General features: G+C 34.5%; 1 protein-coding gene across 4 annotated transcripts; it reads right to left on the minus strand.

The window, feature by feature from the left end:
• Positions 1 to 904: 904 nt before the first annotated feature.
• Positions 905 to 21,104, minus strand: LOC113092156 (NACHT, LRR and PYD domains-containing protein 3-like). Of its 4 annotated transcripts, XM_026257764.1 has the most exons (19): positions 20,987 to 21,104; positions 20,342 to 20,730; positions 14,927 to 14,992; positions 14,373 to 14,477; positions 11,766 to 11,844; positions 11,395 to 11,590; positions 9,475 to 11,305; positions 8,378 to 8,548; positions 6,153 to 6,326; positions 5,775 to 5,945; positions 4,417 to 4,590; positions 3,920 to 4,093; positions 3,665 to 3,838; positions 3,204 to 3,371; positions 2,657 to 2,830; positions 2,106 to 2,279; positions 1,821 to 1,982; positions 1,611 to 1,741; positions 905 to 1,195 (listed from the first exon to the last, which is right to left on the minus strand). In XM_026257764.1, exons 3-19 carry the CDS (start codon positions 14,983 to 14,985, stop codon positions 1,167 to 1,169), a joined length of 4,146 nt encoding a protein of 1,381 aa, XP_026113549.1. In that variant the 5' UTR covers positions 14,986 to 14,992; positions 20,342 to 20,730; positions 20,987 to 21,104; the 3' UTR covers positions 905 to 1,166. The 4 variants fall into 4 exon arrangements, 2 of the variants coding, with proteins under 2 accessions (XP_026113549.1, XP_026113550.1); XR_003287523.1 differs by lacking the exons at positions 905 to 1,195; positions 1,611 to 1,741 and having other exon boundaries at positions 1,840 to 1,982; positions 2,106 to 2,229; XM_026257765.1 differs by lacking the exons at positions 2,106 to 2,279; positions 2,657 to 2,830; positions 3,204 to 3,371; positions 3,665 to 3,838.
• Positions 21,105 to 24,652: the final 3,548 nt, after the last annotated feature.

Below are 24,652 nucleotides of genomic sequence, written 5' to 3' on the forward strand. Positions count from 1 at the left end.
CATTTCAGAAAAGTATCTGCCTTTTTAAAATAAATGCCAATGCAACCAGCAAGACTTCATCCTCAACTTTATGTTTGGACTTCTTCCATTTACATTCTGCTTGTCTACTTTTTCATCTGAGATAAAGTGTATGGTCATTTATCCAGGGCATTGATTTGGCTTTAGATGATTTAGGTTTCAATGGGGAAAGAAACGTCACTCTTATTGTAATATTATCTGTCCTGAACATTTGTTCCATATTGACAATGGGTATCCTAATATGCTGTGAAACAGTTATGGCAGTGTACTAAATTTACATGGATATTGCAAATAAACTATTATGATTCACATTGATGATAAAAAAAAAACACATATGCTTTTAGACTGAATTCTTTAGATTTTTAAAGCAATGCTGCTTGTAAACCCTGTTTGTGAAAACACTCTGAATAAGACATATTCCCTGAAACATTTTTATAACAGTTTAACTGTATTATATATATATATATATATATATATATATATATATATATATATATATATATATATATATATATATATATAATATACATTACTATGCAGGGATTAAACCGTGCTAAAACATTGAGAAAAAAAAAGAAAGAAAAAAAAAAATCCACCAACGCATATGTAGTTTTAAATAAAATACACTATTACATTTTCATGTTTTTCTTGTATCATTTCTTTTTAATTTGTCAGTAGTCAGTAAAATGCAAGGTCTGACATAGAAATATGGTTACATAAAGGATCAGCATGAAACACAAAATTCATAATCCTAAAGAATTATTCTCAAAATAATTCAAGAATTAGGCATTGTGAGAGAAGTTTGTGACAAATTTCTTGACTTTGTATTAGACACAGCTTTGTGTTGTTCTAAAATGTGTAGGTTAAAATAAAGAAAGATCTCACCTTAAAATAAAATGTTTAATTATACCTATACGAATAAAAAGGATAACACTGAAGAAGACAAGAAAGAAATTAAGAAAGGATTGAGCCAGATGGTGTCCTGTGTTCTTTCCTTGTTATCTCTTCTACAGATGAATGATTTCAGAGACTGTTATTGATTTATTCCAGGATGAAGATTCTTGAGGTCAGATTATTAGGAAATTCAGCCTTACTTTGTCTTTTCTGAGGGCAAAAGAAATCAGTTTGTCCACGCACTAAATGATTGATTAAAGCTGTTCTTCCTCCTCTGCTCCACCTATAAATAAATGATCATTTGTGTGAATACTTACTGTAAACAACATTACTCATGCAGCATCACATATGTGATACTTGTATGTTTCCATTAAAGCAAAATATTTTCATTTGTATAGTATACTTTTAAATATTAACATATAAGAGCTAGTATAATGTCTTTACATTTGAAGCAGCTGTAGGTTTTTTTTAGAGTGTTTGAATTCATGAATTGTTTGGCAACATCTCACCAAAAATCCTCATTCTGCCATTACTATTCTCAAAGATTTAAAACTCATACAAACACAGATTTTCATTTTTGTGCTCATATACTAAGTTGTGAACATTTTAGATTCTGGTTACAGACGTCACATCATCACATATAATTATCTTTCCTCATGTACACAGTACTATAGTAAAGCTCTTCCGAGGATCCTCACCTGATGCTGACTGATCATGTACTGCTGATTTCACAGGTCCCCGTGCTTTAGATAATGATGTAATCCATCCACCAAAACTACTTATGAGATTCACACCAGCTCTCCAGCTAAACCAGTGCTCTCTCTCTAGGCTGTAAGGGAGCATCAGAAGAGATTGTGGAATAAATTTCAAATTAGTGTTTGATTGTGGCTTAAAAGATGTTTACACACCTCAGTTTACAGTTGGAGTCTCGTAGCACGTCACTGAGCTGCTTCTTTGAGTTTCCAATGTTATTGTTACTCAGATCAAGCTCTTTTAAAAACGGTAGTGCTTTTGTTTCAGCCAAAGACTGAGCCAAACAAGCAACATCTGTAATGGCACAGTCATTTAGACTAGAAAGAGATAAAACATAAAGACAAAGGAAGAGTGATCATTTTACTTTCACCCAAAGTTCAAAATTCTCTTTTTGAGGCAATTGCTAAACGTTTTTTCTTGTATGTAAATATGTTCCTCACCTCAGTCTCTCCAGTTTACAGTGTGAATCCTTCAGTAAGTAACATAAGTGCTTCACTCCTGTGTTTTTTAGTTCATTCCCACTCAAATCGAGCTCTCTCATGTGTGATGCGTTTGAACACAGACCTAGAATCAGGGTGAGACACTGTTTCTCTGTAATACTGCATCCACACAGACTGACAGAAACAGAAAGAACAATGATTCAGTTCTTAATGTGATCACATTCATTTTGTACAGTAACCACAATTAAGTTTGTCATTTTAGAGATTAGTTTACCCATTACTAAATACACATTTTGCTTATTATTTAGTGAAAAGTACTGTAAAAACCATGCAACTATGTCAAAGAAATCTGTTGTCATTCATGTTAGTCTTTTCTAAATTTTGTCGTTTCACGGCAAAGATTTGTCAGATTTCAGCGGATGAAATTTTATAGCCACAAAGATTCAAATGCTTCAATTTTTAAGCTCTTTTTACTGATACACAAACTGAACTATCAATCCATAATACATTTTAATCACACTATAACTGGTGTAAAGTATAATGTTACTAACGCTAGTATTTCCAGATTGCATTCTGGGTTCATCAGTAGATCCCTGAGGTTTTTCACTCCTGATTCTCCTAGTTGATTTCCGCACAGGTCCAGCTCTCTCAAGTCTGATGGGTTTGATTTCAGAGCTGAAGTCAAAGCAGAACAGCCATCATCTGTCAAATCACAGCCTCTGAACCTACATGAAGAGAAATCAGAGTAATGTTCTGTACAGTTATATTAACTTTCATGGAAACATTAAGTGAATGAGATTTTTTTTTATTTCACCACATCGCAAAATCATTGTATATACACCTATATTAACAGAATACAGCATTTGCACTGGGAGTATGAACTGTAGTTTTGCATCCCATTCACTAAAAAATATCCACTCATGCTTCACTCAAATTTTGTGCTTGCGAGCTGTATCAAACAACCAAGACAAAGTCAAGATTTTGTTTGAAAGTACATCACACCCGTTTGTTCTTTGAAACCACATCAAGGGCCTTGAAATGTCTGGTTTAGACTGATGATTTCAAGCATTTTCATTCTTATGTGTGCTTGTTACTCACCTCAATCTCTCCAGTTTAAAGTGTGAATCCTTCAGTACGTCACATAAGTGATTTACTCCTGTGTTTTTCATTTTATTCCCACTGAGGTCCAGCTCTCTCAGGTGTGTTGATTTCAGAACTGAACTCAGGGTGAGACACTGTTCCTCTGTAATACTGCATTCACACAGACTGAAGACAGTAAGGGAAAAGACAATGAATCAGATCCATATTAAGCTCATGTGTAAATTTTCAGGACTGAACACCACACACTCACTGATAATGTTTTGGTCTAATGGTTTGAGAGTTGGTTGCGTGTTCGAGTCTAATACAAGTCTTGAGCATCTTCACGGGTTAAAAAAGAGTTTGTGAAATGCAAGTTGCAGTGCTATACATGATGCAATTGGCCATGTTGTCTTAAATTAAATAACTAAAGAGTAATCTTTAATCACACTGTAACTGCTGTACAGTATAATGCTACTAACTCTAGTATTTCCACATTGCATTGTGGGTTCATCAGTAGATCACCGAGGTTTTCAACTCCAGAGTCTCCTAGTTTGTTCCCACTCAGGTTCAGCTCTCTCAGGTGTGACGGGTTTGATTTCAGAGCTGAAGTCAGAGCAGAACAACACTCATGTGTCATATCACAGTACCTTAACCTGCATTGGGAGAAATGAAACAAACACTTCATTGTTTCACTCAGATATATAAACACTTTATGTGTTGTGAATGTTCCTCACCTCAGTCTCTCCAGTTTACAGTGTGCATCCTTCAGTGCGTCACATAAGTGCTTCACTCTTGTGTTTTTTAGTTCATTCCCACTGAGGTCCAGCTCTCTCAGATGTGATGGGTTTAGACGCAGAGCTGAACTCAGAAGGTAACAGTGTTTCTCTTTAATACTGCATCCACACAGCCTGAAGAGAAAGGAGCAATGACTCAGATCTATGATGATAAATAAGTCAAAATGTACATCCCCGTCAGTTGTTATCATAAAATAAACTTTTATGACTTGTTTTTTGTAGCAGCAGATGTGTATTTCATAACATTTCTGCAGACCAGAATGTACAACCAGTACACTGTATTAAAGTCTTTAAATTAAATAATTACTTTCTAGTCAAAGATGCTTAATATACAGTGTGAACAATGAGGAAATGCCAATTTTGACCCTGTGTACTTAAGATAAATAACAGTGAACTTTAATCACACTGTAACTGCTGTACAGTATAATGTTACTAACTCTAGCTTTTCCAGATTGCATTGTGGGTTCATCAGTAGATCACAAATGTTTTTCAGTCCACAGTCTCCTAGTTGATTTCCACTCAGGTCCAGCTCTCTCAGTTGTGATGGGTTTGATTTCAGTGCTGAAGTGAGAGCTGAACAACCTTCATCTGTCAAATAACAGAATCTTAACCTACATTTGGAGCAATGAGACAAACAAACTCTTCATTATGGTGATGATATAACATCTTCATAACAAACAGAGAACAAGACTGATCTTTATTTTGCCAGATCACAAAATCACTTAAGTGAAAAAATTTCCACAAATTTAATGTGAACTCCAGCTCTTTATAAGTCATTGAGTACGAAAGCCCTGAGATATATTGAGCCTAAAATTCATTCATCGCTCAGGTGTACAAAGAAGTTCAAAACAGCTGAGCAGCTGAATGTTTAGCTGGGCCAGTGTGTCTTATTATTGGCTCCACTTGGCGCCTAGTTGGGAAATGTCATTCCCCTTACCATAGCGCCTGCCAGCTCATTGTAAATATTGCATCAAAATCATATTAATAAATGAGCATGATTTAAACCCAGATGATTGTAACCACTAAGTTTGACTGCCTTGGGAAAGCCTAGCATGTCTCCAACATAGTGATAATAACACTCTTTGCCTTCTCTAGTGTATCTCAACCAGGTCTTGTCTCATTCGTTGATATTTGTTATATCACAAATCCCGGAAAATATGCGTTATAGTCCAAACGAGTTGTTTGTTGTAGTTTTTGAAAACTACTTTATTTTATTTCTGTTAAATAAAATATCTCCTTCTGAATGAAGGAGACTTTGAGCTTTGTAACGTTGCAGATCTATTTTATGCTCAAACAGAAACATTACAGACTAATCTTCTTTAATGAGTAATGGGTGTGATTTGGAGTAGAGTGCCATAAACCAATCAGAGTGTCATCTCCCATTGCCATGGCGGATAAACTATTTACAAGGCGGAATTGGCAAGTGGAAAAGCTGAACCCTTCTCTTGTGAGGGAACGGATCTGCTTGTGCATGTAATTCTGATGCATGCAATGATTATCCATTATGACATGTAGGGATTTTTATATTTACATACACAATGATAATGTTTTACACTTTAAATCTTTTAATTTTTTTTATAAAAATGTAAAAAGTGTACTTCACATTTGTGTGTGTGTAATAAGCAAAGTGTACGCATGTTGTACAACGTTGTACAATGTTTTCATTCCCTGGTTATTAAGGCATTGTGTTTTTAGCACTCAGCTACAAAAAAAAACATCTTAATGTTTACAGTGCAAATTATTCAATACAACCCTAAAATGTAAAAAGTTCTGATGAAAGATGTTAGATACTCACGTCAGTGTGTTGAGTTTACAGTGTTTATCCTGCAGTAGAGCAGCAATCTGATTGACTCGTGTGTCTCCTATTTCACTTTCACTTAGATTCAGCTGTCTCAAAAGTAACAAGTTTTTACCCACAATTCCAGTCACATACTGACAGGCTTCCTCTGCAACAGGACCCAAAAACCTGCAGAAAGAGAAGATAAAGCAAGATTCAGTTCAGTTCTAAAACTCGGTGCAACAAACAATAGCAGCCTATTTTAATGAGCAAATCAAAGGTAAAATGGTTTATCGTAAAGTCCCTTTGATGTAATAGATGGTATTAATGAAATAATATTTCTAGAAATAATTTGCCTGCATATTACGTATTATGTATTACTTCATCTCGTCTCACCTCAGTGTCTTCAGTTGACAGTTTGGATCCTGTAGTAAATCATCAAGCTGCTTCACTCCTGATTGTCCAGGATCATTTCCTGTGAGATCCAGCTCTATCAGGTGTGAAGGGTTGGATCTCAGAGCTGAAGCCAGAGCTTTATAACCTTCTTCAGTGATACCGCAGTTTGAAAGCCTTAACAGAAACAAAAATGTAACATTCAACTTACCAGTTATTCTAGAACATTATTAAAATAAGCTGAGCTTCTATTTACCATATCTGATGTGCTCCATATATGTGACTAAATTGAATTTGTTGATCATATAACATGATAATTTCTCTTCAGAAGACCCACATGAAATGCTCAGTTCATATGGATTACTTTAACAATCTTTTTGAAGCATCAAAATTGTGGTTTCATGGACGTCCAGTGAAGGGAAAGAAGTCTCAGATTTCATTAAAACATCTTAATTTGTGTTTCAGAGATGAAGGAACGTCTAATGGGTTTGATCGACAAAAAAAAAAAAAAATGTGTACAAATATTTTTGTTGCCCAGCAGTTGTTTGAACTCATAAATAATGTAAGAGACTGCAATGACTCGGTTTGACCAATGTGGCGCTGTAGCGCAAGACTGTAATTCAGGTCTCCTGATGCAATTCAAGAGAAGAAAAATACAGCGCTTCAGTTTAGAGCAGAAAACGGAGCAGATCTGAACCTGAGGGTGCTGAGTAGTGTTTGGATGAATATCCAAATATATACTGTGCATTTTCCTCTCAATAATGAATTAAACAACAAACAACAACAGCAGTTTAAAACACATCTGATTACAGCGATGTGGATGTTTGCATGAGGTACTCCAGTAAAGTCCAGTCACGTTTATTTATATAACTTAGTACTTCATGCAATAGATAGCCTTAAATCAAGCAGCTACGTTTCCACCACAGGAACTTTATCCAGGAACTAGGGACTTTGGCCTGGTACTCTGTGTGTTTACACCGCAGGAACTAAATTAAGCTCCGGGTAAAATAAATGCCCCTCAGAAAGTCCCTGCTGGCGAGGTAGTACTTTTTCAAAGTTCCGGAACTTTCGGGGGCGGGACTTGGGCGCTAAACATCCTGATTGGTTGAATTCACGCAGCATTGGTTGAGTTCAACCACCATTTATTCGGATTATTTTCAAATTATTACTGTTATTGTGTCATGAAATGTAATTTTAAAAGTATTTCGGGTGAGAATGTAGTTGTTTAAAACTCAAATCTGTGGTTTATTGAAAAAGACAACGCCTATTTAGAAATGTTTTTCGCCGATCTCGGAGACGGTGAGCTCCACCCGATCAGCAGGAGCTCAGTCCTCATGTATCTGCCTAGAGCACTCTCACCTCTGTCTCTCTAGTGGTTAAACATAAAATATAATTCATTTTGGGTAAATTTAACTGGTTATCTTTGGTCTATATTCAATTTATCTATATGTTAAAATTAAAATAAAAAAGGCAAATTTATATAATATTTTGTTTCATTGTAATGGCTGTATATATATATATACACACATTTCCCTGAACTAAGTACATTTCTGCCGCTGTTATTATGTTTAAATGAAAACGAAAGTAGGCAGTGGTATTTGATATCCTATTTTCGTTATTGTAAATGTGCAATGAGGAAAATAGCAGTAGACAAGGCGAGCTGACTGATGTTATCAAGTACGCTGCTGTTTGCAGATTTACCGGATTTGCGTCATCGCGGACATCACACTCCAGAGTCGAATGCACAAAGTCTGAACTACCGAGGATGCATGTCCAAAATTGCGTACTATAGTATTAAGAAACGCGCACAGACCTACGTCACCAGTCTATTTGCCTAACCTTCCCGGTACTTTACACCGTGGTGGAAACGCAGAAAGCAACAGGTCTGGGGGGAAAAAAGTTCATGGGGAAAAAAGTTCCTGATACAAATGTTCCGGGTAATTTCGGCGGTAATGCGGCAAGTGTTGCTTTAAGTTAGAACTACAATTAGATTTTCTGTGATAAAGCAGCTATCCAGTCTGGAGCTAACTGATTACATACGCACATATGTTTTTCATTTTCATTTTTCTGTGAACTGTCCCTAATACTACACATATTTTTAAACATATTTTTAGAGATAAAATGTAAAATTCATAATTTGTCTATTTAATGTACAACACATACATATATATACATTTTAGAAATAATATCTTATATAAATAAAAATGATCTGTTTTCCCACAACTTACCTCAATATCTCCAATTCACACTGTATATTTTTCAGTCCAGTGCAGAGTAGCTTCACTCCTGAATCATGCAGATTATTATTGTTCATGTTGAGTTCTTTCAGGTTGGTATCTGATCCAAGAACTGCAGCCAGTGCTGAACAGCTTTTTTCTGTTAAGTTACATTCATTTAATCTACAAAGGAAATAAATCACATCACAGAATTCAAAGACTGAATACATACATTTAGTAAATAAAAATACTTAATAATACAAATACTAAATACATTTTTTTCACCTAATAGTTATACATGAACATTACTGGCATTACTCTTAAAAACTAATATTTTCTGTATTTCTTCTTTTATTATTCTGTGACCATCTTGTTAGATAAAAACAAGCAACTTTGTCTGAATAAAATATGTGTTAAGCTTTAATAACAATAAGGTATACATTTGAATGTGCTAGTTTTATTGCATCTTGAAGTACAGAATCTAAGGATTAAGATTTTGTAAAAGTATATGTCCTCTATTGCAGAGTTGAAGAGAACTGCGTTGCTGGAGTGGAAATAACTATGGACCAAAGTGTTGTAATGTGATGCTTCTTCCACTGCTGACTAAAGTGCATGTTTTGCTGAAGAACATAATTTTCTACATAATACATAAAGAAATATATATATATATATATATATATATATATATATATATATATATATATGTGTGTGTGTGTGTGTGTGTGTGTGTGTGTGTGTGTTTGTGTGTGTGTGTGACTCTAGACCACAAAACCAGTCTTAAGTCGCTGGGGTATATTTTAAGCAATAGCCAAAGAAAAAAATAGATTTTTCTTTTATGCCAAAATTCATTAGGATATTAAGTACAGATCATGTTCCATTAAGATATTTTGTACATTTCTTAATGTAAATACATCAAAACTTAATTTTTAATATGCATAGCTAAGAATTCATTTGGACAACTTAGGGGGTTTAGATTTTTATGCAAACTTAGATTCCAGATTTTCAAATAGTTGTATTGCACATGGAACATGATTAAGAATAACCATTGATTAATGTAGAGAAATGTTTTCCAGATGAGTGCAAAAACAAGACTTTATTAAATGACTTACAGAGCTCTTTTGGATGTTTTGATGATTGCTGATAATCTAATGAGACACTCATCTGATTTCTTGAATTTCTGAAGCTCGAACTCCTCCATCTCCTCATCTGATGTCAACAACACAAAGGCCAAAGCAGACCACTGGGCAGGAGAAAGGTCAGCAGATGAGAGACTTCCTTTGTTAAGGTGGATCTGAATCTCTTTCACCAGAGTTTGTTCGTTCAGTTCATTCAGACAGTAGAACAGATTGATGGATCTCTCTAGAGATGGATTATCTTCTAATTTCTGCTTGATGTAATGAACTATTTCCTTTTTGCTCTTGTCATTGTTGCCTTGCTGTGTCAACAGACCTCGTAAGAGTTGTCGATTGGATTGGAGTAACAAACCAAGAAGGAAGCGAAGGAAAAGGTCCAGGTGTCCATTGTCACTCTCGAGTGCTTTGTCCACTGCAGTCTTAAGCAAATCAATCATGGTTTCATCTTTATTTTCCTGTTCTGTAGACTCATGAACAAACACAATTTTCTTGTTGATGTCTAGAAACAGATGTGCATAAAGGGCTGCAATAAACTCTTGAATGCTTAAGTGAACAAAGCAGTACATGGTACCAAGAATGATACCTGTTTCCTTTTTAAAGATCTGGGTACACATGCCTGAATACACGGATGCTTTACAGATGCCAATACCACAGGCTTCCAGGTCTGTGTCATAGAAGATCACATTGTTTCTTTCCAGCTGATCAAATGCCAGTTTCCCCAGTGAAAGAATGGCGTCTTTATCCCAGGAAACATCTGCAGTGTATTTTCCATCATACTTTCGTCTGCTCTGCAGGATTTGAAAGCGAAGAAAGTGTGTGTACATTTGTGTCAGGGTCTTGGGAGTGTCTTCAGTATTTGATTCCTGTAGTGTTTTGGAGGCACCATCAGCTTGATTGTTTTTCAAATCATTCTTTCTTTTCTCCTCTAAAATATTCTGGAGAACAGTGGCTGAAATCCAGCAGAAGACTGGGATGTGACACATGATAAAGAGACTCTTTGATTGTTTAATGTGACCAATGATTTCTTTGGCCAGATTTTCATCTGTTAATCTTTTTTTGAAGTATTCTTCCTTTTGTGCATCATTGAATCCTCGTATCTCTGTCAGCCGGTCAATACAGTCAGGAGGAATCTTACTGGCAGCTGCTGGTCTGGTGGTGATCCAGATGAGAGCAGAAGGAAGCAGATTTCCCTTGATGAGGTTCGTTAGGAGAACTTCTAGAGAAGCTGGTGATGATACATCATGCCATGTCTCATTACTGTCAAAGTTTAGAGGAAGACGACATTCATCCAGTCCATCAAGGATGAACAAAACTTTAAATTTATTCTTTCTTGTAAGGTTCAGTCCTTTTGTCTCTGGGAAAAACTCATTTAGAAGACCCATCAAGCTTTGTGTTTCTTTCTCCTTTAAGTTCATCTCTCTGAATGGAAGAGGAAATATGAAGCTGATGTTTTTATTTTCTTTTTCTTCAGCCCAATCCAGAACAAACTTTTGCACACAGATGGTTTTTCCAATACCAGCAACTCCTTTTGTCATTACAGTTCTGATCTCCTTGTCTTGTTCGGTTGCTTCAAATAAATTTTTGCATTCAACTTGTATCTCATGTGATTCATTATGCCTTGAAAAGGACTCAATCTGTCTTACCTCATGTTCAGTATTGACCTGTTCACTACAACCCTGAGTGATATAGAGATCTGTGTAGATGTTATTCAGAAGTATAGAGTCACCTTGCTTTGCAATTCCTTCAAACACACATTGATACTTTTTCTTCAGATTGCATTTTAGCTGATGAATGAAGAACAGCTCATCTAAACACAGGAATAAAATTCAGATATTTTTATACTAATTTTCCTACATTTATAAGTGACAATATGACAGATGTCCATGAGTCTCTTACCTTCTAGAGTATCAGCAGCTTCATCTTGCTTCATACTTCTAAGAAAGTAGAGTGTGAGATCAAGAGCTGCTTCACTGATAATGCATCTATTCTCATTAAAGTCCTTCACAAAGTATTGTGTGTTCTCTTTTTGTAATATTTTCTTAAACGTTTCTAGCTCATCCTTCAGAAACTTGATCACTTTACTCTCAAGATCCTAATAACAATGCAAGAAAAAGATACAAAACAAACAAAATTACATATTCATACATTAAACACACACACACACACACACATATAAAATCAAACTAAAATGGGATGCTTTGTTCAATAAAATATTTACTTATTATGCTATAAATTTATTAGTTTTTGAAAACGTATTTCTTTCCTACCTGGAAGATCCACAGGAGGTTTTCTTTGAAATGGTTCTTGTGAGTCTGGATGCCTAAACCTAATGTCTCGTACTGAATGCTAGTTTGTAAAATGAAAAGAAAATAGAATTTTTATATTAGAGAAGTCTTTTTCTCTTATTTAACTTATTTTAACAAAGAGAAAAGGAAAGTATTAGCTGTTTATGTTCACATTGTTGCTGTGCTTTATATGGTGCATACATGTAATTTTGGCTTTTATTCACATATAAACATTGATCAATGCACATACTTTGAGCACATCAAATATGGTCAACAGCAGCTCAGTCGTACACACAAGAACAAACCTTGCTGGTTCCTATACATAAAAATGCAAAATTTGATTTGTGAATAAAATAATATCTGTTAATCATAAAGGAATTGTGTCTTTTCAGAATTCTTGGATTAAACTGTTCAGTTCATATGTATTAGTTTTAAGATGTATTTATATATTTTTTACTTTTTAAAACTTAAATATTTTTTCAGTGATTGTCAGTGGATGGACAAAAATTACAGACTATTAATATCTTCATTTGCATTCACCGGCGGCGCCAGGGGGGGTCTTGGGGGGTCTCAAGACCCTGCCAAAAAATGCCTTGACCCCCCATTTGACCCCCCAGCCTCTTCCTGATTAAAAAATATATATACTCGGGATAAAGATCCAAAAATGTTTCTCTTAAAACTACGCAGAACAATAATAAATAATAATTATTTCGACATTTATTCATACACTGAACCGAGAACCGTTTCTGTCGGACGCGTCCGATTCGAGAACCGATGAGCTGATAACTGCGCATGCGTGATTCAGCGCGAAGCAGACTGACACAGAGCGCATCTGAACCGAACTGATTCTTTTGGTGATTGATTCTGAACTGATTCTGTGCTAATGTTATAAGCGCGGGTAAACCAAAGGCTTGAATGAAGGGCAATCATCGCCAATGACCGCATTACATCGAGCGCAAAAGAACCGGTGAACCATTTTTTTTTCAACTGGTTTATTTGATCGAATTGTCCGAAAGAACCGGTTCACTTGAGCACCTGCTCCTTTGCCCCTTAAGTGCCCTTTTGTCAAAGCAAAATTTCCTCAATTGTTTTTTTGTAATAACATACACTTTTGTGAATGCCTGCCCACGCCCAATCATAATATTAGTACAATTTATTAATAATAATTTAGCCGTAAATAAAATGACCAACATGATGACCGTTCACCTGACTACGACCTCATCCAACCGGGAAGATTCCTCATGCTGCACGCGCATTTTTTAATTGCTAGAGGATATTTTAAACATCGTGGCAGCTGGTAAGTGGTGTTTCATTCTCAGCGAAGTGATTTTGGTGTTTATTTACTTATTATTATTTTACAAGAACAATGTGATGTGAGAACATGCAGATATGTTGTTTATATTGCTGTGTGTAGCCTGTAGTGTAGAAGTAACGCTAGCGTGCTGCTGTTTGAGGGAGAAAAGTTTCACAGGCATCGAGGGGTCTGGTCTTTTTTATGTTATTTGAATAAACTTTTATTATATTACAGTACTTATTTATTTTTAACACGTAAAAATAATTATCACAACACTGGTAAAGGCTTATTCAGATTTTCTCATTCTCTGAATTATCATTAAAAATAAAAACAATTCAGAAATGAATTAAAATATAATTATATTTTAAATGTGATGCAAATATTTTTTCTACAATAGCAACAGTGTTTACAACAGCAAGACCACTTTAACCTGTAAACTCAATAATATCTATCTGGAAATAAATGTAAAAATATCAATGTCAATAAAAATGCATAATATACCTGACATGAAAGTGCAGTGTGAAGGATATGAATAACAAATGTAGCCTGTCATTTGTTTACATTGCAAAGGTGTTTTTGTTGTTTACTAGCAGAAATATGCAGTTATTAGCCATGTCCACTGTATTTTTTGTTGGTTTTTTGTTGGTTTTCATGAGACCCCCCTTGAAAAGACCAGGACCCCCCATTGCCCCCCCAATCAAAATTGTCTGGAGCCGCCACTGTTTGCATTCTGAAGATGAATGAACGTCTTAAGGTTTTGGAATGATATAAGGGTGAGTAAATGACAATTTTCAAATTTAGGTGAACTATACCTTTATAAACTAGTTCTCTAATTATATTATTTTCTTTCCTATAAACAAAAAACAAAAAACAAAGGGGCTGGTAAGTAATAGTAAATTACGCATTTGATAACAGGTATTTTAACCTGTTGTTCAGCAGCTCAGAACACAATAATTAAATGGGTATACAAACAAATATATAATTTATTTTAAATAATTTCAGTGTTTGCATATTTCACTAATGACAAAAAGTCAGTATAGTCATACACTTGTGCTTCTCATAGCTAAATGCTATGTATTTAAGTTTGCTTGCATGGTGTCTTTCCATTTAAGTTTACGCACCCTAGTGGTTCCCTGTGTAACTGGATGAAAGGAAAGAAGCTCTATAGAGTTTATTACAGAGTATAAGCTTACCAGTCTTTTTCTGTGATTTATTATTTTATTTAATCTCGATCACATGAAACTTGGAGGAGAAATTAAGTAACACAATGATGTAATGTAAAAGACATAAAATACCTTTTGGTAGATGATGTTTTTTTCTCACTGAATGCCGGTGGTTCACCTTTTGATTGGTCACTCTTTATAGACACAGAGCTGAACACATATGAGCCTGATCGCACACTAATGACACAAAGAGCAAAACACTTTACTACAGGAGATACTTGAGTCTCATTTGAAGACATTTGCTGTGCAAACAGAACAAGGCAAAAAGGCACACCAACTATTTCCTGCATTCCTCTGTTTGACTCTAGACAAGTTTCCTTCCTAAATCATTCCTGCTTTTATTCTTCTATAGACTCTAAACTGAATTTGTACATGAACTCACACATCCTAATAACTGCTCAATTTCCACTTTACCACGAATCGTGTGACCAGATGTATATTAGAAAGAATCAACTAAAATACTAAAAACATTATAACTATTGTATCCGTAATAGCCTACTGAATGTAGTCCTACTTGTGCATGAGTGGGTGAGAAAATGAACAAAAACTTCTCAAAACATCTACAGGAAAAAGCAGAACATTAGTCTTTTATTAAATGTGACATTGTGTATAAAACGCAGTCTTACCTCTGTTTCTCTGAGAGACTCATCTCACAAGGACACTCTTTTCCTTGCTCCTCTGACATAGGCCTACTGCAAAATTTTACATTTAGACAAAGCTGATTTTTGTTACATGATTCTTTTACAAAAACTAAATACACATATGTCTGTCTAAATCTAACGGTCTGATTTAAAAATACTTTGGATTTCACATAAATAGCCTGAAATGAAAGAGATAATGAAGGAACAACATTTATGTATTATTCGTTAACAGTAACGCTTTTCAATAAACGTAAAGTTTTAATATCTGTGGCATTCGAAAGTTCGGTTCGAAACCGCAATGAAGATAGTTTGCCGTTTGATATTCAGATTTCTTTTGGCTATAAATACGCAGTGCGCTGTCGTAGACATGTAAACAATACCAAATATCTATGATTTCTGAATTCTGGTGACGCTGTATTTTGGGCCAAAATCTGTTTTTTTTTTTCGTAGTGGCTCTAATTTTTATAATGCCTATAGCTCAGAAAGTTGGACACTTAGAGGAGTGAAACCGGTGTCATCTTCACCAGCTTGATCTGTGATTTTTTTCACAGCAAAGCTCTTGTATGTAAACCCCTTGGTAAGTCAGCCAGTAAGGAATGTGAAAAAAAGGCGTTCTTCATGTTTAACGTAAACACGCAGACTGCTGGAATAAAAGAACAATGTTTTAAATTGAGCTCGATTTGTGAAAATTTTCACAATAGCATTTTATCACGTTGCCATGTTTCTCTTTGCTCTACCCCCCGTTATTTGTCTAATATTGTTCTATGGTTGCTGTTCCAATGAATAATGGTTTCCAATTTATTAGGTAAATGAACTTACATATACAGTATATATGTATACTATATAGTACATTTTATATATATATATATATATATATATATATATATATATATATATATATATATATATATACACACACACACAGTACAGTACAGACCAAAAGTTTGGAAACATTATTATTTTTAATGTTTTTGAAATAAGTTTCTTCGGCTCATCAAGCCTGCATTTATTTGATCCAAAATACAGAAAAAACTGTAATATTGTGAAATATTATTACAACTTAAAATAATAGTTTTCTATTTGAATATACTTTAAAAAAATAATTTATTCCTTTGATGCAAAGCTGAATTTTCAGCATCATTACTCCAGCCTTCAGTGTCACATGTAACATCCAGTCGATCACATGATCATTTAGAAATCATTCTAATATTCTGATTTATTATGAGTGTTGGAAACAGTTCTGCTGTCTAATATATTTGATGAATAAAATGTTTCTATCACTTTTTATCAATTTAACACATCCTTGCTGAATAAAAGTATTGATTTTATTTAAAAAGAAGAAGGAAAAAAAAATGACTGACCCCAAATTACTGACCAGTAGTGTATATTGTTATTACAAAATATTTATATTTAAAAACAACTTTTTTTTTTTTACTTTTTATTCATGAAAGTACATTTACATTTATTCATTTAGCAGACGCTTTTGTCCAAAGCGAAGTATGCAAAAAAAGTATCACACGTTCTGAAAAAATATTAAGCAGCAGAACTGTTTCCAGCTTTGATAATGAATCATCATATTACAATGATCTCTAAAGGATCATGTGATGATGATCCTAAAAATTCAGCTTTGCTTAACAGAAATAAATGATAATTTAAAGTATAATAAATTTAAAAACAATCATTTTAAATTGTAATAATAGCTATATCACAATATTATTATTTTTTCTGTATTTTTGATCAAATAAATGCAGGCTTGATGAGCAGAAGAAACTTCTTTCAAAAACATTAAAAATAGTAATGTTTCCAAACTTTTGGTCTGTACTGTATATATGCATTTTTATATATATACGTGTGCACTTTGTTTGACAATAAAGTTTTGGTTGTTGTGCCTTTGCTTTTGTATTTGGCTTCAATATTCTGATTTGCCAAAGTTTCACAGTTTAGCTTTTGTCAGTTTACCCTTCTTGATCCTTAACTATTCTGATCTTAAACATTTGGTCAGTTAACCATCATCTTATTTGTTTACATCCCTATTTCAATTCGTGAAAAACATTAACAGTGCAGTTGTGGTAAGATAAGGGTTTCCCTGAGTCAGTAACATCCCTATTCTAATCTGTAAAAACTTTCACAGTTCACTTTCGGGTCAGCTGATCCTTCCCAGGGTCACAAACATTACTTTTCTGATCTGTGAAAACTTTCACAGTTGAACTTTGGTCAGCTTACCCTTCCCAGGGTCACTAACATCACTTTTCTGATCTGTGAAAACTTTCACAGTTAAGTATGTGACAGCTGAGGTGGTAATATCCTTTTATGGTGTGTTTCTCTGCAGCAAGGACTGGAGCAATTGTCCGGATGGAAGACAAATGCATGGGGGAAAATAATGTCAAATTCTTGAGGAAAATCTACTGCCTTCTGCCAGAAAGTTGTCAACGGGAACAAGGTTTACCTTCTAATATGACAATGACACAAAGCTCGCAGCAAAACTGCTCACAGAGTGTTTGGAGAAGTGAAATCCCATGGTCATCATGAAATTTAACTGAACTCGAGCAATTCTGCAAAGAAGAGTGAGTGGACAAATATTAAAGTAGATGTAATTAAAGAGACGAAAACAATACCCAACGCGATGATCCCTTTTCAAACTGTGTGATTGTTTTTTTCTGAAATGTTGGATTTATATCTTACACTTGGATGTTATAAGTTGCAATGAATAAACAAATCAAAAACTGTCCATCTTCATTTCAGGCTGCATAGCAACAAAATGTAAATGTAGAGATTATTTTCAATACCCACTGTACATACATACATAAACAAAGAAGAGGGTGAAGAAAGAAAAATAAAGTGTAGTAAAGCAAATAAAAGAATATTAAATAAGCAAAAATAATAAAAAAATACAGGAACTGATTTATAAACTATATTTTTGTGTTGGTATAAATGGTGCCGCGTTACAATGGTTTAGATCTTATTTGGGTGAAAGAACTTTCTCGATACGTCTTGGGGAATTTGTGTCTTCTACTGCATCTCTTGTATGTGGAGTCCCTCAGGGTTCCATTCTTGGACCCATTTTATTTTCCTTATATATATTACCTTTAGGGTCCATATTTAGGAAACATGGCATCTCATTTCACTGTCATGCAGATGACTCGCAACTCTGTCTGCCTTAAAAATGAAACAATGCAAACTCTATAGCACCTTTGCTGAGATGTCTTGAGGATATTAAAGCCTGGATGGCCTCCAATTTCTTAAAGTTCAATGAAGATAAAACTGAAATAATTTTGTTTCGACCTGGTGGTACCATCAATACCCCTGATGTAGATCTTGGTGACTTAAAGCCATATGTGAAGCCCGTTGTAAAAAACCTAGGTGTTTTAATGGACGGTGACTTTAAACTAGATAAACAGATTAATTTCGTTAAATCGTGTTTTTATCAGTTAAGGCAATTATCTAAAGTCAAGTCATTTGTATCTTTTACTGATTTTGAGAGGGTCATCTATGCTTTTATATCATCCCGCCTGGACTATTGTAATAGTCTCTATGTAGGCATTGGTGAGGCATCTCTAACACGTTTGCAGAGGGTACAAAACGCGGCTGCACGTTTATTGACAGGGACACGCAAACGAGACCACATTACACCTATATTAGCTTCCCTTCACTGGTTGCCAGTTCATTTTAGAATTGATTCCAAGATTTTACTTTTAGTCTTTAAATCATTAAATAACACTGCTCCTAAATACCTCTCAGATCTATTACAGCCATATGCTCCATCCAGAGCACTTAGGTCTGCTGGGCAACTGCTTTTAGTCTCCCCCAATGCAAGATTAAAGAGCAGAGGTGACCGTGCCTTTGCAGTAGCGGCCCCGAAACTCTAAAATAATTTACCTTTGTACATTAGGCAGGCATCTTCACTTGCTGTTTTTAAATTACATTTAAAAACATATTTGTATAGTACAGCATATAACACAGTATGAGAGTTACCTGTTAGGAGTTCTTTTAAGTGTGTGTTATAAATCATTATTGTATTTATTGCATATTTTATTGTGTTTTTATTTATAATATTTTATTTCTTTTTGTGCTTTTTAGTTCTACTGTTTACTTTTTATTGTATGTACAGCACTTTGGTGAACACCTGCTGTTTTAAAAAGGTGCTCTATAAATAAACTTTGATTTGATTTTGATTTGATTTAGATACATTGCAGGATAAAACAGTAATAATTAAGAAAATAAAAAACAGAATAAGAATATATAAAAGTAATAATATGATTTAAATAAACAACAGTATATGCATATACTTGTATACAGATGTTTAAAAAAAATCCTTATACGTATCATTATAAAGACAGGGTAAGAACCATGAAATTAAATGATACATTTTTGTATTATAGAAGCTTAAAATGAATACAGGTGCTTCTCAATAAATTAGAATGTCGAGGAAAAGTTCATTTATTTCTGTAATTCAACTCAAATTGTGAAACTCATGTATTAAATAAATTCAATACTGGAGTAGTTTAAGTCTTTGGTTCTTTTAATTGTGATGATTTTGGCTCACACTTAAAATAACCCTACCAATTCTGATCTGTACTTAACTGAAAGTTTTCACAGATAAGAAAAGTGATGTTAGTGACCCTGGGAAAATGTTATCTGACCATAACTGCACTGTTTTTCACGAATCGAAATAGTGATGTACAGTAAATGAATCAGGGGATGGTTAACTGACCAAATTTTTAAGACTGATTAGAATAGTTCAATAGTTATTAGTATAGTTCAATAGTTAAAAGCCAAGTACAAATGCATAGTTCATTTACCTAATAAATTGGAAACCGTTATTCATTGGAACAGCAACCATATAACAATATTAGACAAATAACGGGGGGTAGAGCAAAGAGAAACACGGCCACGTGATAAAATGCTATTGTGAAAATTTTCACAAATCGAGCTCAATTTAAAACAATGTTCTTTTATTCCAGCAGTCTGCGTGTTTATTGGTAATAGACGTTAAACATGAAGATACGCCTTTCTTTCACATTTCTTACTGGCGGACTTACCAAGGGGTTTACAGACAAGAGCTTTGCTGTGAAAAAAAATCACAGATCAAGCTGGTGAAGATGACACCGGTTTCACTCCTCAAGTGTCCAACTTTCGGAGTTTAGGCATTATAAAAATAAAAGTCACTACGAAAAAAAAACAAAAAAACATTTCGGCCCAAAATACAGCGTCGGTATTGTTTACATGTCTATGACAGCGCACTGCGTATTTATAGCCAAAAGAAATCTGAACATCACCGGTTCTAAAAACTATAATCATGTTCTTAATCCTCCGGAATAAAAACAGGCCTAAATGACGCATATCACATTCCGCCTGTTTTGCCAAATAACTGTAATCGAGGAGGTATTAAATTAAACTTACGTGCGGCGGTCTTGTGCGATAAGAAGAACAATTAGAAGTGTTTGAAAGGCTTTCAATGTTTTTCTGTCTACTGCGCTTGTTGCTGGTCACGTGGTACAATTCCAAAACAAATTCCAGTCACTGGTAAAAGATTCGGCGTCATCAGCTGTTTGAGAGTTTGTAGACTTTGTGAACGATTAACAGCAACGACAGCCAATCTTTTCGTTTTATTGTCCTATGGTAACCTCTCGGAGCCAAACATACATTAAAGTTTCGAGGTTTAACGGAACGCATTTGCTGCAGTGACAAGTCCCTCCTCAGAGCTGTTCAGGATGCCAGAACCTCATCCGCTTTGGGGTGTGTCTCTCGCCATTGTGTATAATCTGTGGATGGTTTCAGTAAAAGTGCTCCTGTAAAATTGGGGATAAAAACTGAATCATTTCACATCCATTTATCAAAACTATTAACAGGTGAAATATCAGAAACAAGTATCAATTTACAATACAATAATAGTTTACTCATAATAGTCTTTTTTTTTATTTCTTGTGTGGTTGTCATACATGGTGATACATGGTGTCTGTGGAACAGCATGAGTATAAGAAAATGACAATTCAGGTGAAAAATTTGTTTTAAGGGTTATTTCGCCACTAAAAAAAAATTACTTACTTGACTGTTGGTCTCTGTGCATGAATGGGCGTTCATGAGACTCTTATTAGCAAAGCATTTCAGTATAACTCAACCAGGAAAAGCCCACAAGTTGTGAACAACCAAGATGAATAAAAACACAACATGAAATTCAATCTATGTGCTTTTTTTCTATGAGGTAAATATACCTGCTGTGCTCGTTGCAACAGGAAGTTGTCACATCCATCCATCAGCTGTCATTTTGCCTGTCATGACAACCGAAGCTTCAGTCTCCAGAGCGAAATTGTGCAAGGATCTGTTTCAGTGTAGTCAACCTGAATGACCTTTTCTTGAGGGCATGATTCAGGTGTCTGAGATGGAGGATAAAAATAAACCAGAAATAAAAATACCAAGATTAAATTATATGTCTTTTTAATTCAAAACGTTTCCATCACTGCATATAGATTATTCAACATTCTAATGTAAACCCTTAATTGTTTTACTTACATCTTATCTCACACTTTTTGACCATTTACAGTGACGTTTGACAGTGACATTAGTCCAATTCATGAATGAATGATTTAAGAGAATCGGTTCTTCTTAGTGAATCGAAAAACTATAGGTCAAACAGTGCAGTCTGACTCCCTTTTATCCAAAGTGACTTACAAATGAGGACGAGAGAAGCAATCAAACCAACAAAAGTGCAACAATATTTAAGTTAAATAATAAATATGTTGCACAATATTATAGGTAGATTCAGCTCCTGGAGGGTCACCTGCAGCGTTTTGTTCTAACCCCAATCTAAACACACCTGAACCAGCAAATCGAGATCTTCAGGATTACTAGATTACTTCAGACAGGTGTGGTCAAACTGGTTGCTGCGAGACTCACGACACCGGCCTTTTAGAATCAGAGAGAGAGGTTTAGATATCACTGTTTTTCAAGATCAGCACTTACCACTAAAAAAACCCTCAAAGAAATCACTCTCATACCACAACACTTATAACAGACAATTTAATTAAAAAATCTTTTTCTCACAAAAGAAAATTCCAGTTTTGTCACGTGCATGCATGATTTCTGCATTACTGTGAATATTTTCATCATAAACAACAAACTGCAGATACAATGGAAGAGATAAAATTTCATAGCCAGCTTCACTGGTTGTAATGGAAGTTACATAATTTGTGTAATAAACTAACATCATAAGCTGACATGTTTGTCTGAAGGCAGAATATTGTTGTTTGTCCAAGCATAGACTGTTTTTTATATTCTCTTAATCGACATTAGTAGTCATTATTACAATATCAAGAGCAATAATTAAGAATAATGTTTTCATAATATTGGAGCCCAATGAGTCCCTGTTTTTTTTTTTTTTTTTTTTAAGTATATGCCCTTCTAAACAGTTGTTATTGGTAAAAGTTTATATTTGATCGATTTTAGTAATTGGCTAAATTAAAGTATTTGACTTAAAAGATAACACAAACACAATTAATAAGGTAGCCTAATTATACAAATTATAAAAATGAAGATTCAGTCCCATGGGGCAAATATGTACATCAGATGGCAACACTCTTTTATTTTGACATTTCAGTTAATTGTATTTTCAGTGTTTTAGAATCAACACATTGATCCAACAATATGATTATTTTTTTAATTAAATGTTGATTCAGCAACAGTGATGTTTAATGAACATCACAATATTAGTTTTGTTCATTTCAATGCTGATTCAACAGTGCTGTAGACTGAGCATCACTGATTCAATATTCTGTTGAAATCACAACCTTGTTTCTGAATTAACTTTGGATGCAAAAATGATATTGAACCAACATCACTTTTCAATGCAATTAGCATTTGCGCAATCGGGCATTGCATCACTGGAACTAATTGTATTTGCATGAATACTTGGCAAGCAGGAATTTTGACCTTTTTTTCTGTATTTGCCCGTTCTAGCACAAAAATAAATTATGTTAATTTATTAGGAAAATACCTTATGCTTAGAAACAGGGCTGAAGTGGGGCCCATTTTCAGTCCATGCTTTTAATGCCCAAGACCAGCCCAGTGATTTACAGATAAATAACAAATAACACACTGAACTTTCAGAAAACACTCTACAGTCAAATGTTTTAATAGGCACAGTGGAAAGTGAAGTGAAAAGTCAAATAAATAAAAATGAAAATCAGATATGAATTAAACAATGTGTGCTGCTGAGATAAAACACTATAAAGTTTATAAAATTACCAAAAGTAAATGGAGCAGACCGAATCTATTTTGGGAGTCCACTTAACCCATAAATAAACACACTTGAACAAGTTACTCAGGGTCTTCAAGATTATGGCTAGCCTCAGGCAGGGAGTTTCAGGGCTGGAGTTGCGCCAGACCTTGGATCTTTAAAAATGTGGTTTCAAAAGAGGTTTAAAAGCCTCCTGACGCACCAATTCAGTCCATTGTGAGACTGCAGGTCGAGAAGATGACAGCTCGAGTGTGCTGCGCGTTGATCGTTGTTTTGTTGTGTCTCTCTGTTTTCTTGGGCACAACAGATGCCAGAGCATTTGCCACAGGTGAGATCTTTTAACTTCATTAGAAGAAAACATGTAAATGAGTATATCTAAGTTTATATCTAAATCGTAAGGTCTTTATATTTTTTCATTGTACAAGGAAAACACAATGTTGAAGATGGGCATTGTTTATTTATTTATTTACAGTAAAACAACCCTTTACGTTGGATGGAGATTCACAAGGTATGTACAGTATGCCATCACTACTGAAGTCTTTGTTGAATTTTCTAAATGATTTGTACTTTACCTGTTTAACAATTCTATTCAATTTAGCATGGGGGCTAATTATAGCTTATAACGTTAATGAAGTACTACTTAACAAGCCACTTGTTCAAATAGTCTGATCGGATGGTTTTAATGTGTTTTCTCTGTTTTGCTACAAACGTACTATATTTTGATTCTTTTTTTGTGTATGAAAATGCTTAAAATGTGCATGTGCTTGTGATGGTACACTCTTTTAACAAAAATGGTGCTAAATGGCACTGAAAGTGGATCATTGGCTTGTAATAATAGGAAAACCACTTTAAAGGGTTACTTCACCCAAAAACCTCCGTTTATCTTCGGAACACAGTTTAAGATATTTTAGATTTAGTCCGAGAGCTTTCTGTCCCTCCAGACAGAAAAACCTATGTACGGTATACTGTCCATGTCCAGAAAGGTAAGAAAAACATCATCATCAGTTAGAATTTTTTGAAGCATCGAAAATACATTTTGGTCTAAAAATAGCATAGACTTTATTCAGCATTGTCTTCTCTTCCATGTCTGTTATGAGAGAGTTCAAAACTCTGCAGTTTGTGATATCTGAATATGATGTAACTGGATCTTTTCGAACCAGTTCACCAAATCGAACTGAATCGTTTTAAACGGTTCGCGTCACCAATACACATTAATCCACAAATGACTTAAGCTGTAAAAAAAAGTATAGCCTGAATGCGCTGTAAGTCTCTTCAGATAAAAGCTTCTGCTAAATGTAACAGTTGATAAAAATAGGTTAACAAATGTTGAGTCAAATTTATCTTTGATTATGAAAACGCCTGATATATGTGAGTTTTTTAAATATTGCCTGTAATATCATTCCCTACCCAAGACATAAAGGCCTTAAAATAAATAGACCTAAAGATGGATCTAAATAAAATATAAATTGTTAAAGGCC

Source organism: Carassius auratus, unplaced genomic scaffold (genome assembly GCF_003368295.1).
Source record: "Carassius auratus strain Wakin unplaced genomic scaffold, ASM336829v1 scaf_tig00214501, whole genome shotgun sequence".
NCBI lineage: Eukaryota > Metazoa > Chordata > Actinopteri > Cypriniformes > Cyprinidae > Carassius > Carassius auratus.

Coding starts and splice junctions, on each gene's coding strand:
- LOC113092156 (XM_026257764.1), bottom strand. CDS start 14,985: ATGTCAGAGGAGCAAGGAAAAGAGTGTCCTTGTGAGATGAGTCTCTCA. Junction 14,478..14,926: donor AGTCTCTCAGAGAAACAGAG/GTAAGACTGCGT, acceptor TTGTGTCATTAG/TGTGCGATCAGGCTCATATG. Junction 2,831..3,203: donor TTTAAACTGGAGAGATTGAG/GTGAGTAACAAG, acceptor CTCTTCATGTAG/GTTCAGAGGCTGTGATTTGA.